At 44.1% G+C, this 18672-nt stretch overlaps 1 protein-coding gene across 4 annotated transcripts in view; it reads left to right on the top strand.

Moving 5' to 3' along the window:
- The window catches only part of LOC147008545 (ligand of Numb protein X 2-like), a 75313-nt gene extending 57467 nt beyond the window's left edge, over positions 1 to 17846 (top strand). For 3 of the 4 annotated variants that reach the window (XM_085863965.1, XM_085863968.1, XM_085863964.1), the window contains exons 9-13: positions 2829 to 2994; positions 3368 to 3557; positions 6963 to 7124; positions 7327 to 7482; positions 16835 to 17846. In XM_085863965.1, coding sequence (XP_085720091.1) covers positions 2829 to 2994; positions 3368 to 3557; positions 6963 to 7124; positions 7327 to 7482; positions 16835 to 16970 — 810 coding nt within the window. In that variant the 3' untranslated portion in view covers positions 16971 to 17846. The remainder of the gene's footprint in view (positions 1 to 2828; positions 2995 to 3367; positions 3558 to 6962; positions 7125 to 7326; positions 7483 to 16834) is intronic. The other variant, XM_085863966.1, reaches the window with a different exon arrangement.
- Positions 17847 to 18672: the final 826 nt, after the last annotated feature.

Here is an 18672-nt window from a genome sequence, read left to right as displayed (position 1 = left end):
CCAACAAAGACACCAGCCTTGATCTTGGCCTCCGACAAGGTGTTGCCAAACTTTTCCTTGAGGTATAAAAACCCACGCCCATTCAGATCCATTGCCCGTACAAAACTTTTCATCAAGCCGAGCTTTATGTGGAGTGGTGGAAGGAAAACCTTGGCTGGGTCGACAAGGGCGACATGCTTCACGTTGTGTCGACCAGGTACATGCTCTTTTCGCTCTTCCCAATCTTTCTTCGTCCAGTGATTCTTGTCGTCTCTGCTATCCCAGAGACAAAGGAAGCACATGTATTTCGTGTAGCCTGACTGCAGCCCTAACAACAGCGCCACCACTTTCAAGTCTCCGCAGATGTGCCAGTTGAAGTCATTGTACTTGATGGAATCAAGCAGCTGCCGCATAGTCTCATAGGTCTCTGTCATGCCGAACGCGTGAGCCAGTGGGACTGATGGTTTCTCGTTGCCATTGTGGAGCAAAACAGCCTTCAAGCTGTTCTTCCCCGAGTCGATGAAGAGGCGCCAGTCTGCAGGATCGTGATCACACCCAAGTTCTTTCAACAGACCGTTGATGTCACTGCAGAATGTCATCGTGTCTTCCATCTCAAAGAACTCAGCCATGTCTCTGTGACGTGCTCTGAACAAGGATATCTTGGTGTTAGGTTCAAGTAGATTCCACTGCTGCAGCCTTGATGCAAGCAGCTCTGCCTTCGCCTTTGACAGCGAGAGATCTCTTACAAGATCATTTAAGTCTCCCTGGTTCAGAAGGTGTGATTCTTGAGTGTCGGGTTCAAAAGGTTCATCATCACCATCCTCTTCACCACTGCTTACAGCTATGTTCTGATCAGCTGGAGGTGTTGGAACGGGGTTCTCGTCATCATGAGGCACAGGTTTACGAGCAGAGACGCAGTCAGCGTACTTGATGTGACCTTTATTCTTCTTGTTGAAGCCGGCGATGCTTGTGCAGCAGAAATAACAATCATCATGATGATTCTGCGGCTCACGCCATATCATGGGCACCGCAAATGGCATGCCCGCGCGCTTGCCCACCAACCACTGAGTCAAGGTTGTGTGACAGCTTGTGCAGCAGATGTGTGGTGCCCAGCTCTGTTCTTGTTCCCCCACCTTACACCCGAAGTAGTGAAAGTAGGCGGCCTTCATTTTCACTGCTGTAGATATACTTCGCTGTTGATCTTTTTTGGTATACCGACCACAGACATAACAGAAGTTGTCAGGATGATTGGTACAGGAACGCCTACTCATCTTTATCTGAAAGAAAGAAATATAACACAAGTTAACAACAATTGTACGAAATAGACATGTTAAAGACATATGTAAATTTCATTGAAATCCTGACTTCTAGGCAATGGGAATATTTCTGTTCCTGAAAATCCTGACGTGATACAGCAAAACGGTTATGATTTTTGAAATCAGCGTACCCAAATTAGTCTTAATCACTTTACACATCTCCAGTAAAAAAATTTTTTTGAAATTTGTTGTTCAGTGTAATCTGTGATTAAGCCATTTGAGAAGAGAAAAGACTGTTAGCTGTGTTTATTAGCTCCTTTACTAGCCAACGATGGGAAGGAGGCTGTTCAGTCTCTAGTTAAGAAGATCAGCTTTTGCAAATTGGGGTGACACCGGTTTGTTTACATGATGAAGGAAGAAGGCCTTGTGTGGACACAAAATGGCAGAGAAAGAGAAGATGCATTAGATTTGAGTATGACAACGTCGATAACATTAATTTAGATATGTCGTTAATGAGGTGTCAATGCTGTCCAGGAGCTTCTTCCCCTTCCAAGAGAGAAGCCATGAGCTTCTTCCAAAGAACACTTTGTGAGAGTTGGTAGGGTAGCTATCGGCAGGGAAAGATTGCGATGCTGGGATTTTTATTTTTTTTAGCACAGCACAAGTTAAGACGATCTGCCCCGTCTCGAGCTGCGTGCATCAGAACCTTAGTTTGTGCAAGAAGAGAAGGAGGAACATTTTCTTGAGACTGACTTTGCGATGTTGGTAGAGGTTCAAGATACGATCGCAGGCAGGCCTGGTGCTCGTCTTTGACTTGCCAAAGAACAGCCATATGCTGGTTTTGCATGCTTGTTGTAGCGACTGCTGCCGGTTGAAGTTGCTTTCTTGGGTGGAAAGCACGTACAGGATGCTTATTGCACGGTGCCTTCTCTTCCTGGAGAGCAAGTCTAACTAATGGCATTGAATGACTCGCAAAAGAAAGGAATGGATGCCCCCAATCCGACAGATGTAAATCGATGAATATGAATTTGGTGTATGATGATGCACTATTTTATTTTCCGATAAGGATCAAGGTAGTTGTAAAATATTCGAACAGTTTGTGGTTCATAAATAAAATAGAAAAACCAACTTTCCTATTGGTACAAACGGTGATACTTTTTGAAATGTTGAGATCATATAAATATTTAATTTATCTTCTATTTTTCTTTCATTGCCCTAAGAGACTACAAGATGAGAGGTACTCAAAGTGAAACGTGGATCTCCATATAATTTGTTACGTTCATTGTATAGCTTACTAAAATTCGATTTGGTGATAATTATGATGGCAATGATGACAATAATTATAATCCCACTTTCACCTTTAACATTATCACCGTGCATTGTGTTTCTCCACCTCTGGCTGCTGCAGCGAAGGAAGTACATATCTGAAGTGAGGTCTGCATGAATTGTGGGAAGAGGATGCTCCTTTTGGGCCTTTGTCATGGCCGAGCTGCAGGAGCGTGCACACACTAACCGAAGCAGCATTTGTGCTTGGTTAACAATAGATTATCATGATTGTTTTGCTGAGCTGTGGTTTTCTGATTTGTGGTGCAGGGACCCGTGTGGTTGGAAAAAAAGGTGCAGGTACAAAAACTGGCAAGAGAGTCATTGGGAATAACTGTGTCTGGAGGATTAGGCTGCTTGGGTGGAGACCTTCCTATTTACACTGCCAGTGTCGACCCCAAAGGCTGTCTTGGTCGTTCTCAGCTGGTCAAACCAGGTAGGATTGTGTTTTGGATACAGATGTCACGGTGTCCATCGTTTTAGGGGTAAATGCAACAGCAAACTATATTTTCAAAAATATTTTTGATGGGCAGGAACCATGCCTGCCTATCGACCCCACAAACCCAACTGCCAATGTTACCACTTGAAATCTTTAACCACATCGCCGCAATAAAAACCCTCATTTTCCCCCTTTCCCGTCCCCACTACTCTCCAAGTTTATAATTTTCGGTTCGTGCTTGTCCAAGTGTGGCAAAGGAAGAATCCTAAATGGACAAAATTAATTATTCCTTGTGTCAAAGTGCAAAAGGATTGCATGTGATAATGCATTTGAAAAATTGCTTCTTTGCTTTGTGTCCCGACTGCTCTAGGTGATGTCCTACTCGGTGCCAATAACGTGGAGCTAACACGCATGGCACATGGAGAGGCGGTGTCGATTCTCAAGGGCAGTGCAGCAGCAACTACTGTAGAACTACAAATATTAGAATGTGACGTACGGTCCCTGCCGTTGTCTCGGAAGGAGCGGTCTGTCCAGGACAAGCAGCAAGTTGATCGGGAAAAGTAAGTTGCATTGTTTTGAACGACCTTCAGTTCGACTGTTTTACCCATTCGGTGCTGCACCCGACGTTTGTTCTTTTGCCTTTGTCGACTCCATGGCAACAATGTTTTGTTTTTTCAAACGGATATTTTTTGTCAAAAATAATTATTGTCACGAAATTGTTATTGTCACAAAAATAATTATTTATTTTTATAATTATTTAAAAATTATTATTGTCACAAAAATAATTATTGCCACGAAATAATTGTCAAAAAACAAATCATGTCCATCGTCGTAATCACATTATGGTGGTGTGCCCAGAGACAGGTTCAGTACTGCCGAAGTGGTTTCTTGGCAAGGGTTATACTGGGTGCTTTGCCATTGTCGTCCCAGCAGTAGTCTCAGCAGAAATTTGGAATTTGGCCATGGTGCCGGCGATAGCTCGCCTACTCTTCACGTAGGACACGTTAGGATCCTTAACGTCCACCAATTAATGCCAGCAGATGGGACGACAAGTTTAACGTCGATCCGAAGGAATGAATTGATGAATCGCCTTCCTGTGAAACCGGGATGACTGTTTATAGCTGGAAAGAGACTTAAAGCCAGGCTAGACAGCTTCGAGGTGAGTGTTCGTACGTCCAAGCCATCCTGGCAGTCTGCAAAGACAAGAACTACCCCCCCCCCCTCCAAAAAAAGACATAAAACGTAGAATTACCATTTGTTTTATTTTTTCAATTACATCTAAATTTTAACTTTAATTTCGCTTCCAATCACGATGAACAAAATTGAACCAGGGATGTAGCTCAAAGTTGACAAATCGATTTAATGGATCCTGGCAGCAGCAGATCCTGACCTTTTTTGCACGCTGCAGTGATTCATTCTGTGGATTGTTTTGTAAGCATTAATGTTGAAAAATTCCCACATTTGAACCTTTAATCACATCGCTCTGCAGGGTTGGCTTGTTTAGTGGTCCCATCTCCCCCTTTCATCCAGTACACATTGGAACCTTGTCTTGATTTAATCCCACACTGCCAAAGCATCCCTGCAATTATTGAAGCTTCGGCCAAGCAAAAAGTGCAGCACACTATTTGTGTGCAGTCATAGAGCAAGTGCAAGATGGTTTGGGAATTCAATTAAAAAAAAAACAATTTATTTCGAAAAAAATGAGTTGATGGACTTTAAAGATTCCATGGTCTTTCGTTGGGTAGGCCAGATCAGGGGACACAGCCGATCCTCAGTAATTTTGCAATTAGTGGGTTGATTTCAAGATTGAATCGCAGTCCAATATGCATTTGCTAACATCGGATACCTGAAACATGACAAAAATAAACAGTGACTGTGTGGCTTGTCTTCCCACCTCCTCGGCACTTCCGTCGCACCTCGCACCTCAGTTTCTCCCACACAGGATGGATGAACTAACAGAGACGAAGCTTTCCATTGCCTCATATAAACCTCTGGTTAATATCAATTTTGACTTGGTCCCAAAGCAGTTGATATGAAGCAGCTTGTACATTTACAGTATGTTGATTGTGTTTCATATTTAATCGCTCCAACTCTCCTCTGTAAATCTTCCCCAAGTACACATCACTGGACCACCCTGCATGTGAAACACCAGGGTGACAGTTTAGAGCTGGGTGGAGATTCAAACCCAGGATAGACAGCCCAAAGGCGAGTGCACATGCCTCTAACTAAACAATCCTGCCAACCCCAACGAGACTTTCGATGGCTGTAAATTAAAAGGTGACCATAAAATTAAGGTAGACCAAACACTCTTGCAGCCGTTTTTACATGATTACTGGTTTTAAGCCCATCAAAAATGATGGGTTGGAATTACTTTATTCAGAGACTGGAAGATGTGATGTTTTGTCGCAAGAAAAAGCGTTATTTTAAAACACTACATGCGCAAATGTTACCCTATTTTCATTATCTTCTGGGACCTTTCGTTTCGAGGGTACAGCCTCGTGAGCATGCCAAAGCCCGAAGCCTCGGCCTCGCGTCATGTGTGCTTATATCTTCATTTATTAGACGTCGCACGTATGTAAATGAACACTCGTTTTACTCTGTGCGTGTTACACATCCCGTGCAGTGAATTTCACCTCCCGACACCTTGTATTTGTTGTTATTTTTTTAAATGCTTCTGCACACCGCCATTGAGGCCCGGTTGCAAGTCACCGTCTACATTTCTAAAAGAAGAAACGTAATTGCTCTTTAATGGAAAATTTTTTTCGAGTTTTTTTATTCTGAAAAAAAATGGACCGTAGTGAACATAGTCGTGTTAAAAGACTGGCCTTTAAAACCCTTCTTAAATCGCCCTTTTGAAGAGGGACATTCATCACGCAAGCAAATACACAAACACACATTGTGTTTTCTGGATTTTGGTAGATTTTGTACATATAATGACTGGATCGTTTTTGCTGGAAGTTTTGACCCAGGTCCTTTCAAGTTATCCAAAATTATGAGATTAGGAATAGCTGGAAGAAGAAGAACCATTCCTTTCACCTCTTCAGCCGCATAGGGCTGCCAAAGCACTTTTCCATTGGCGAGGGGGACACAATCCGAGACGGGTCGCCAATCCGACGCAGGATACTAGACTGGCTCATTTTTACAAGTAAGCTGGTTCTCATTTTGGTGATCTCGGAAGGACTCCATGCTGAGTTCAACGCACCTGTTATTTACCAAAACGACGGGAGCTCAAACTCAGGACCCGAAGATCTTAAGACAGCCAACTTAACCATCAACTCAACACCAGGCTCAAGTTATAAAGTAGATCCATTTTTTTTTCATGGAGGTAATTAAAGGAATGGAATATAACGGCATAAAGTCAATTTTGTTTCAATCCTGAACATGTGAAGACCGGTGCAGGCGAAATCAAAGCAAGACCCTGCAATGGATGTTTTGTCGGAAGAAACGACGTCAGGACACCGGCTGTTCTTGCTATTTCAAGCTAAAAGATTCATTGCAGGCGAAATGTATGACATGGCACAGACCCATACGGGAATGATAAAACAGTTACCACCGACCTGTTACATGCATTCTTCTGTAACCTCCCTTTGGGAAATTGGCGTTCTTTCTGCCTATTATTGCCTGTTCATTATCTTTATAGATGTCCCCACTTGCCTCTGAATATTCCATCTCCTTTCTCTTGTTCCTCTTTGCCTCTTGTTCCTGTTGCTTCCATACTCTCTGAAAGATGGCTTCATAACGTTGCCAATGACTCACCTTCATTTACTTCACTCTCTTAAAACATCTCCATATAAAAATCTTTAAACATAAAAGGCAAAACTGAATGTTTTTGTAATTGGTGGAAACCTTCATTTTGTTATTGTAGCTCTTTACAAAAACACAAACAAACCCTTTTCTGTTGATATGGTGCTGTGATAAGTGAGTTTAGTGCTGCTAAAGAGCTGCACCTGGCTCTGCTGTTTTAGCAGTGCCAATGAGAGAAGAGCCACTACAGAGGTAGAACTGGCAGTGGAAGCTGAGACTCTGAACATCAATAAAGACGGTGATGAAGGAGGCGGTGATGTTAATAAGTTTGATGATGACGACGACTGTTCTCCCACCTGGATTATGTGGCTCAAATTGCCAAGGTAATGTGCACTTACTTGCATTTGTAATTATTGCCGTCTTTTTGTGTACCGATTGCTGTAAAATGGAAACGAATCTCGAGGATTTGCCCCACTGTATGATACATTACATACCTTTGTGGCACTCCTTTGTTTACCAAGGTAATTTGGTGTGTTTGTACAAACGTTGTGCAACATTGTCGATTTGACTCTTTGCCTGCTTCAGCTTCCTTCAGTGCCCAAAAGACGTGCCCTTGTGGCGCAGTAGCTGTGGAAGCTTGGGCTTCAGCATCGTTGGAGGATTCGAGGAGAACAGGGGGCCTCAGCCCTTTTTTGTGAAGCACATCGTGCCAGGGACCCCAGCGTTTGGCAGTGTGTTGCGGTAAGGGAGCACAACGTGAGGGATGCTGTCATTTTCGATGTTTTACAAAGTGTATAATTGCTTAGGATATCACTGTTGAAGTTGGAATTTTTCTATTGTTTTGAATGTATAAGAGGGTCACCCCAAAACTTGCCACCCCATCGACACAAGACGCATTCGGGAAGAATAGCAGTTGGTCCTCCAAGGTATAGAAGACACCATGTTTCTCCAACGTTTTGCTTGTAATGTAAACACCTTTGGGCAATCTGGGCAAAAAAACAGATGTGCCTCCAATTGCCTTCCTGTGTATCCAACTGAAGGGTAGTGCAGGTGTATGAATCTAGTTTATTTCATTTTCCCATCCATTATATTTACATCGATCCCAAGACTGAATCAGGTCAGGTATGGGAGCATGTGCCAGAACAGCGCGTCGCTGCATCCACTTTCCGCCGGTACTCCAGGGACCTCCATCTGGCCTTCCCCCAGTAGTACAGGCATTTTAGCAGAAATATTTGGTCAACCTCCCACAAATTGCAACAAAAGCAAACTCAACAGATTTTGATTCCTGGATATGTCCTCAGTGACAGAAAAAAAGTCCTGAAATCGTGGAAATCCAATATGGCCGCCACCCGGCTTCGGGGAAAATGAGAAAATTGATATTTCAATATGTAAATATATGTTTTTCTGCATTCTAATTGTTTCGAGTTATGGTCAGTATATTGATATACAAGAATAATTATAAAAAAGTAAAATGTATTGAGGGTAAAATAAAAAATTATTGCTTTTTTGTCCAAATATGTCAATTTTTTTGTCCCTGATACTGATTTTGGCTCCTGGACAAAAAAAAAGAAACGTTGAAGACACAAGATGAAATCAAGTCTATGGCAATACAATATAATTATGTAAATCATTGAAACGTGACAAAATTCACAATTCCACTCGGAGCAATCACATCTGCCTGACGAAGGTTTTGAAATGAAAATGAAAATTCGCATTAAACTCAAAGTACATCCATTATAAACTCACTATACATGTTGAAAAAAATCAAGCGTATTCAAGTTAGAACTCGACAATGTCGTCATCATCCTCATCATTGTCACATGGAGTGTTTGTGCAGCCAGAGCCCCTGCAGTTTCCACAAGCTGGAGTACACTCAATGTTGTGCTTCTTGCCTGAGCATCTCATGGTGCTACATTCAGCCTGACAGTTGCACCGAATGACACATAACATCTTTTCAGGAGCTGGAGCTATTGATGTCTGAAGAGGCACAAAACCCCCCATCACACTTCTGCCAACCCCAGTCTGTGGAAGAAGTATGCAAGTCTGACGTCTTGAAACGAATCAAAGACCACCTTCAGAAGCATGCCGAGTCTGCAAAGATATCTTCTAGAACCTCAGCGTTCTGGGTTCAGTATATGGACATGCCAGACATTCTACGCAAATACATCCGGGCAGAGCACACTGGGAACTGGGCACTACATCTACAGGCCATCCAGGAAATGCTGCCTTACCTGGCAGCCTCGGGCCACAACCTGTATGCCAAATCTGCGAGGGTGTATCTGCAACAGATGTCCAACCTCAAAACTCAACATCCCAATGTCCAACAACGTTTTGATGAGGTTCCATGTGGTTCGACGAAGTGATCGCCTGTGGGCAGGTCTTTCATCTGACCTGATCATCGAACAAGTTCTGATGAGAAGTTTGAAGACCAGCGGGGGGCTCACACGAGGGCGAGGAATGACAGAGCAACAATGGCTGGTATGGCTACTATCAATGCCTGCCTGTGCAGGCTACTATCAAATAAACCAGGCAATGCAGGAGCTCACGGGTGTGAACTACAACACTGGAGAGCAGAAGAAGGACATGACCAAGGTAAGACAATCTCGTGACTGGAAGGACACACGATCAGCTCTTCAGTATTTACAGGAATGGAATCCATTCAGTGGTGATACACGTCTGAGGAACATTTCCACTGGAGTTCATGCACACCCCACCGTCAACGTCGATAAAGAACATGCTGTAGGAGCCAAAATACTGAAATCTATGGATGGGAAAACACCTGCGAGTACACTTTTAAGAGGAAAGACCAAGTTGTCACCCTCGGCATGAAGTCATCTGTCAAGATTGATGGAGAGTAAGTCCAGGTTGACCCACAACTCCTCTTCCAGAGACTGATCACTGTTGCACAGACAGCAGAAGAACTGGAGTCAGCCTTCAAATATGAACTGTGCAGCTATCCACCAGCCCTCTTTGATTCCTCTCTTCAGCTCCGAGAAGCACACAAGCCAGTCTTTGCTGATGCCATCTGGGATCTTCTTGGATCCGATATCCCCAATGATGGGCAACAGTATGTTTTGGATGGCGGGGCACTTGTTCAACGCATTCCATGGTCTCGTGGATCTACATACAGAGACATATGCCACCAGTACACTGATTATGTTACAAAGAAGTACGGAGATGCCATAGTCGTGTTTGATGGTTATGAGAGTACCAACACGAAGGACATGACACACCAGAGATGGTCTAAAGGGAATGCTGGCACTACTGTGATATTTACAGCTGACATGCGTCTCACAATGAAGAAGGAACAGTTTCTTGCCAATAGGCAGAATAAACAGCGATTCATTTTTATGTTGAGTGAAGAGCTTCAGAAGAAGAATTGTGAGACACACCATGCCTCAGGGGATGCTGATCTCCTGATTGTACTGAAGGCCATGCTGTCTGCTACTGTCACCAACACTGTGTTAGTTGGTGATGACACAGACCTCCTCGTCCTCCTATCCTACCATGCAAGCTTGGAATCCCATAACCTCTTCTTTTGTCCCGAGCCAAAGAAGAACACGAAGAAGCCTCGCATCTGGAACATCAAGGAGACAAAGGAAATGATTGGTACAGACATATGCAAGCACATACTGTTTCTACATGCAGTTCTTGGGTGCGACACGACATCTCGTCTTCATGGGATTGGAAAGGGAGCTTCCCTAAAAAAGTTCAAAGCAAACAACACATTCCGTGAGCAGGCCAAGGTTTTTGATACATATCCAGCTTCCGTATGTGATGTGAAAGTGTGATCTTCAACGGAAAGTCAATGACACCCTGGACACCCTCCGGTATCAACGGGACTGGGACAAGGTGGCTTGGAGCTCCTCTCACGTGCAACCACAGACGTTACCACCAACATCAGAAGCAGCAAAGCATCACAGCCTGCGCGTGTATCTGCAAGTCCAAGAATGGAAGGGATGTGCAGATGAACTTCTTCCGACAGCCTGGGTTTGGCAGAAGAGTGACGAGGGTTTTGTGCCACTTCAGACATCAATAGCCCCAGCTCCTGAAAAGATGTTACGTGTCATTTGGTGCAACTGCCAGGCTGAATGTAGCACCATGAGATGCACATGCAAGACGCACAACATTGAGTGCACTCCAGCTTGTGGAAACTGCAGGGGCTCTGGCTGCACAAACACTCCATGTGACAATGATGAGGATGATGACGACATTGTCGAGTTCTAACTTTAATACGCTTGATTTTTCTCAACATCTATAGTAAGTTTATAATGGATGTAGTTTCTGAGTTTAATGTGAATTTTCATTTTCATTTCAAAACCTTCGTCAGGCAGATGTGATTGCCCCAAGTGGAATTGTGAATTTTGTCATGTTTCAATGATTTACATAATTATATTGTATTGCCATAGACTTGATTTCATTTTGTGTCTTCAATGTTTCTTTTTTTTTTTTTGGTCCAGGAGCCAAAATCAGTATCGGGTAAATATTATTTTTTTGGGGACAAAAATTGACATTTTTGTACAATAAAGCTATAATTTTTTATTTTACCCTCAATACATTTCACTTTTTTATAATTATTCTTGTACATCAATATACTGACCATAACTGGAAACAATTAGAATGCAGAAAAATATATTTACATTTTAAAATATCAATCTTTACAATTTTCTCATTTTCCCCGAAGCCGAGTGGCGGCCATATTGGATTTCCATGATTTCAGGACTTTCCCCCCGGAGGATCCCTTAGGACTTTTTTGTCACTGAGGACATATCCAGGAATCAAAATCTGTTGAGTTTGCTTTTGTTGCAATTTGTGGGAGATCATCCGACATTTTGACTGTACTACAGGCACATGCCAGGCCCATCCCCATCTCCTTGAGATGATGGTCAACCTGCTGCAACCATGAGGCATGTGGTCAGCCCATTTGCCTCCTCCACTCACGAGACTCCCTCGCTGAGAGAATCTGGTGAGCAGGATCAGTGTCAGGAAAAAGAGCCACATGTCCATACAGCCGCAACTGATGCTCACAGACTATGGAGGTAACAAATCTCATCCGAGTCTCTCTCAGCAACCGCTCGTTGGACACAAAATCTGACCAGCGATAGCCAAGGATTCTCCGAAGAGACCTGGTACCAAAGGAATTAAGTCTCCATCTCAGATCCTTGGTCAGAGTCCAAGTTTCGCATCCGTAGAGCAAGACTGGAAGCACCAAGGACCTGAAGACTCGGATTTTCGTCCTCCCGCACAGGTACCGGCAGCGCCACAGCCCGTGATCCAGTGAATCCATGACTCCCCAGGCCCGACCCAGACGTCTATTGACCTCTGACTCACAGCCAGCAGAGACATGAATATCACTACCAAGGTAAAGTGAATCTCTCCACGACCTCAACATCCTCACCACAAACAGACACAGACAGGACAGCAGAATCCAAGATGTCATTGAAAGCCTGGATCTTAGTTTTGACCCAAGAAACCCGTAATCCCAGTGGCTCCGACTCCTCATTCAGAACCTCGAGGGCCCCCAAGAGGATGTCTAAAGTCTCCGCAAAGATGACTGCATCATCTGCGAAATCAAGGTCTGAGATCTTGACATTCGCAAACGATGCACCGCAGCTTGATCTTTCCGACATCCTCCCTAAAATCCAGTCCATACAAGTGCTGAAAAGTGTGGGGGCCAGTACACACCCCTGACGAACTCCATTAACAACTGGAAATAAGTCAGAGATGGTACCACCACACTTCACAGCACTCAGTCCCAGAGTAGAGTTCAGACATCAGATCGATCAGTTTTGGTGGCACCCCACGAAGACCAAGAATCCTCCAGAGGACATCCCGATTCACTGAATCGAACGCTTTACAGAGATCAACATAGGCTGCAAGCAGCCCCTGCCAAAACTCGCGTCTGCGTTCGGTGAGGACACGAAGAGCAAGGATACGGTCAATCGTTGACCTCTTTGGTGTAAAGCCTGACTGCTCTGAACGCTGGTGCTCAAGCAGATGGTGGCGAACCCTATCAAGAATTATCCGAGCAAAGACCTTGCCCGGCACTGAGAGCAGCCTCACCCCTCGGTAGTTGTTGCAGTCTTGGCGATCACCCTTCCCTTTCCAGAGAGGGACAACAAGGCCCCTGTTCCAATCAGTTGGGATGATGCCTGTGTTCCAGGCAGAGCACAAAACTGCATGCAACGACACGAGTGCAGCATTTCCACCAGCCTTGAGAAGTTCGGCATGGATGCCACAGATCCCTGGAGCTTTACCCCGTTTCAACCGGTTCACCGCAGCCCGTGTTTCCACAAGCGAAGGTGGACCACAGTTGATCGGAGGGTCAGCAACAGGGATTGTAACACCCTTGACGTCCAACTCGACAGCTGGGGGATCAGCCTGGTACAACTGCTCAAAGTAACCGGCCCAGCGGGCCTTCACTTCAGACTCCTCTGTCAAGAGCCTACCAATCTCTGCTCTAACTGCAGTGCTCCGAGGGATGGGCTTGGATGAACACAATGCGTGAATTCCCCTGTCAGCGGGACAAGAATCACCTGTCCACAGGTGATGCTCTACCCCCTCACAGATTCCTCGCACATATGCCTCCTTGTCCACCCTTGGTGCACGTACAGTTTTACGCCTCAGCTCCCTGAACAGCTCAGCTCTGCCATTCAGCCTGGCCCTGCGACTCTGGTCAATGGTATCCAGTGTCCCTGAAGAGACAAAATTCTTCTTTGCCCAACGGTGAGTTCCAAGACATCCACCGGCAACATCAAGTACGGTGGTCTTGAAGGCACTCCACAACTCTTCAGGACCCCCCAAAGCACCCAGACACCTCAAATATCCACTCAGCCTGTTCGCAAACTCCTCAGCTACTCTCTCATCCCTGAGCTTGCCAACATCCAGCCTCGGCCAGGATGGTACCATTCTCCAGGATTTAAGGTGCAGCTTTAGAGTTGCTACAACAAGCCAGTGGTCAGTATTGTGGAACTGAGCACTCCGGTAGACCCTGCAGTTCTGGATCATCCTCCAGCGACTATCAACGAGGACATGGTCAATCTCCTTTGCCACACCACCAGCGTTGGAATACCAAGTCCAGCGATGAGCTGTGGGCACTGAAACCATGAACCAGCCACCCTAAGTCCATGTCTTCTTGCAAAGTCAAGGAACTTAATGCTATTCTGGTTCATAGTTCCTGGCCCATGGGGACCAACACACACCTCATAACCATCCCTATCAGTTCCAGTCGATGCATTGAAATCCCCCAAGACTAGAAGTGTATCTCGTCTTGGGCACTGATCAACCACAGACTCGAGCGTGGTGTGGAATGCATCCTTCACGGTGAGATCACTCGCCTCAGTCGGAGCATAAACAGAGACCAGGGAAATGACACCGAAGGAGTGACGAATCCTTCATCTCATAATACGCTCGTTGACCGGTGTTACCTCAATTATCATTGGGGTCAGCGTATTGGAAACAGCTACAGCAACTCCTTGAGTATGGTAACCATCAGTGCGATAAGACCAATAGTAGGTGTAACGACCCACCATTATCTCGCCGCAATCTGGTCTCCGAACCTCAGAGAGCGCTGCAATACCGATGTCCAAATGCTTGCGCACAGGTGATCATCCTCTAAATGGTCATCCTCTTCAATGCAATTAATCCAGCGGTCACCAAACCTTTGATTCCAGCACAGTCTTCTGTCTCGTAGCCATAACACAGTGGATGTGGGCTGTGCACATACCTCCTACTCCCAGAAACTTTGATACCCACCACTGTACGGTTCTCACGTGAGGCGAGTGTTAGGAAGAATTGCAAAAATGCATTGGTTGGTAGCATTAGTTTTTCTTCTGCATCACCGTGATCTTAACAAGTTTGGATGTATTTCGGTCATGTCGATATTACAAGATGCCATTATTTTAATTCCTCCAATGAAAGTGAAAAACTTGATCAGGCTTGACCCACTGCATCATATAGCACTTTTGAATGGCTTAATTGGCAGAATATGTTGGCCCTCTATAAATGCTATGGATTAATATTATTAAGATATCTTTCACTAAAAACATTTAATGTACCATGCTCTGCCAGTCGACACAGAGCGTCAGTTCTGCTGAAGCAGTTTCTTGGCTCGTGTTATTTGCAATGAGAGAGTTGGGGTTATATTGGATTTAAAGGTATTTTATTTTACCTGAGATCAAAGTACATTTCAATGAATGAATAACAATTTCTGTACAAAATATATGCAGCATCTTTATTGTGGTACACTAACTTTTTATTACACATCGAAAAAAAAAAAGAAGCGTTTTAGCATCTCGATTTATAGGACAGGTAAAAAAGTTAAATTACAGGGAACAGAGTAAAGGAGAAAAATACCCCCGAGCGGGAGTGCCGGTCATCTCTGCCAGAGGTCGAAAGTAACTATGCCAGACTGGAATAGGGGCAGTTCATTAAGTACATACGCTCTACTTCCGGGTTTAAAAACCATCCACCCCCCTCTGTATGCAGGCTTGTGACCACCCATCCACCCCCCTCTGTATGCAGGCTTGTGACCACCCATCCACCCCCCTCTGTATGCAGGCGAGTGACCACCCACCCACCCCCCTCTGTATGCAGGCTAGTGACCACCCACCCACCCCCCTCTGTATGCAGGCTCGTGACCACCCACCCACCCCCCTCTGTATGCAGGCAAGTGACCACCCACCCACCCCCCTCTGTATGCAGGCTAGTGACCACCCACCCACCCCCCTCTGTATGCAGGCTAGTGACCACCCACCCCCTCATACATCACTAATTGCTTGCAAAGCCAGCAGTTCCTTTTGAACCGATGTTTGTAAGCCATGACAATGCAGTCCCTGGCGGTGTAATTTACCTTTTTCTTTTAATATCACAGCACGTCAATTTTGAAAATAAAAGTACAAATTGACATTCAAAACAATGTTAATGTCATAAATGAAAGTAAGTGTGCATATAAACTTGTATTCCATTGTTTTAGTTAAATCTGACAAAAGCTTCAAATGTAATATTTGTCTCAGAGTTCCGGTTCTTAATTTTTTAATACTTTTATTTTTGGATGTACTTTATGAACGACCCATACGGGGAATCGGAGCGAAGTTTGAAGGGCTATAAAATTGGAACGAGAGCAAATTTTAAAAAAATGGCTCGTGTTCTTCTAGATAATAGTCCGTAGTATCTGAATCACTAATAACATTTGATCTCTCTTGATAAATGAGGGAGGAGATACCATTTGAAATCGACGATTTTCGCAACTTTGACAGCCTCGTGACGTTGACCTCGACCTTGGCCGACCTTGAAATTTATATCGTTGTTCATGTCTCATCGACCTCAATCCATTCCACTATTGGTTATTTGTCTCCACTCGGTTTGATTGTGGATGGACAGACAGACTTCGAGACTGGGGTTATTAGGTCATCTCTACTGAGATGATAGAGATGACCTAAGAACAAAACAAAACAGGGGTTGGTGGGGAACAACTTTATTATGGTGGGGGATAACAATAATGGAAAACAAAACAAAAACTTTGGCTTGAGGAGACAAATATTGGACAATCCAAATGAAGGATGTCTTTTGTCCATCTTGTGCAATGTTTCATTTCCATTCTTGGTTCCCCTTCGTATCCGAAGAGAGCCGTTCACCTGTGAAAACCTGGGCAGGTGAAATTTTTATAATGTCGGAGCTGCAGCCCGCATAACAACCACACTCCATATATAGCAAGCAGTGCAACCTGGTGTTGAGGGATATCCAAGAACACCAGACCACGAGCTACCTGTGATTTACGCAGTAGTTGTAATTTGTCCAGGGCGGGTGGAAATAACTCATCTACTCAAACTTCAGGCACCGTTGAAGATTTGCCACTATGTGCTTTTGGATCCGTATTCTCATCCGCATCAACCGAATCATTAAGTTTGACTCTCACATACGTAGGAACGGCCAATGTGCTGATGTGTTTGAGCCACACCATGTTTGAATTCTTCACAACGCCACTGAATTATTAATCTTGATCCGTCTTTTTTTTTTGTTATGGTTTGTTTTAATTTCCTTGGAATTGATGTTCACAACATGTCGCATGCAAACGGTTTCACTCTCAATGCAGATGTGGTGACCAAATAACCGCAGTGAACGGACGCAGTACAGCCGGCATGAGCCACCACGCTCTGGTTCAGATGTTGAAAGAGATCGCTGGGAGAGTAAACCTCAAAGTGATCTCATGGCCTGGAAGCTTGCTTTGAAGACGATTCTTCCAGTGTGTCAATGTAAAAGCTTCTCGATATGAATCAAGTCTTAAAAACACCCATTTTTCACATCTTGTAAATTATCAACACCAGTGGATCTGTCTGCAGAAATTATTCCATTGGAGCAATAAAAGGTTAAAAAGAAATCTAGCTGGGATTCCATCGCTTACCCGTCTTGTGCCCGGCGAATCCAGAGTCGCCTTCTCCCGGGGTTTTGCGCATGGCTGGATATGCAATGTTCTATTCACGTGCACTTCAATCTGCCTACTATTAGAGCTTATGGGATCGTGTGCTGTGTACATGTCTCACGGTAAAACTCGCCTCTCGAGATTGTACATTCCCGTGCCAATTGTAAATGCATCTGCACAGCTGGAATCGAGATCGGCAGTCATGTCTAGCCTGTAAGGCTGCAACAAAATGAGCACCGACAGGCTGATCACATTTACATCATTTCACACTGCTTTCTGCAATGGAATCATTACCTGATTAACTTCCAGAATTCCATTGCATTGGCAAAGCCAAAGCTTTAGCTGTAAATTGTGAAAGTTTGATCGATTGTGTTCCGTTCTCTGTTCTCCGCTTACCCTTTGTAGTCACTAAGATCGTTCTCATTCGGCCGTGTGAACGTTACACGTGAAAGAAAAACTATACGTCTTCTTTTTACAAATAAAACTATGCTTGTGCCAATACCATTTGATCACATCTGATGTAGATCATGCGCTGCTATTTTATTCCTTGCATTTGCAAAAAAAAAATAAAAAAAATTTAAGTTCCAAACATCATGCATGATGTTAACATGGCCTTGAAATTGTTTGTGCCATTTGTCAGATTGTACTGTTTAATCTTCCTAATAAAATGGCAATCTGTGCTGAATGATTTGTATTCTTGATGATAATTTAACCTTCTTCATATCAATGTTGAAAATACTTTCGGGCTTGCAATTTTCACTGATCGACAAATGCAGTTTACTGAAGCAAGTGCAAAAAGTAGTAATTACCTCCACCACCGAAGGTGGACGTTAGTTATGTATTTCACCCGTTTGTTTTGTGAGCAGGACATCTCAAAGTTGTGGACTGATTCGCACGAAACTTGGTGGATAGGTTGGGAGGGTGATCGGGACAAATTGATTCTATTTTGGTGAAGATCCGAACGATTCTTCACAATTGAGAGATCGGGCCAAAAACGATAATATATCATGATATTTCAAAATGTTATGGATTGATTACGACAAAACCTGGTGGATGATTTGGTTCGGTGACAAAAACAAACCAATTGGATTTCGGTTCAGGTCTGGATCCAGCTACGGCCCATCAGTGGCACACGAGACGGAAACTGTTCAGCCTGGCGGAGGTATGTGCTCCAAGTGCCGTTCTAGCACGAGATTAGATTTGTCGCTGATCCTTTTAAAGAAGCAACTGCTTTTTTCATAGCTGAGCACAAAAGTTACGTAAAAGAAACGTCAATATTGTCTCATGATTAAATTCACAATTATTCATCCTGTACCCAATTGTAATTAATTATCAAGAGCAGAGTTGTAAGACACGGACTCAAATCTGGCTACGTGACGTCAGTGTGTATTTAACTGATTTTAGTTCTGTCACAGAGCAAATCTATTTCATCAATGAGGGACAGGAAAGGCGATACTCCATCTATCAGCATTATTAGTAACATGGTATGCCATTTGTCTGTTTAAGCCTAG

The sequence above is a fragment of the Eptatretus burgeri genome, chromosome 18, assembly GCF_056783735.1.
Source record: "Eptatretus burgeri isolate ZD-2024b chromosome 18, Ebu_testis_v1, whole genome shotgun sequence".
NCBI lineage: Eukaryota > Metazoa > Chordata > Myxini > Myxiniformes > Myxinidae > Eptatretus > Eptatretus burgeri.
The sequence above is the reverse complement of the archived record's forward strand: the minus strand, read 5'-3'. Positions and strand labels throughout refer to the sequence as shown.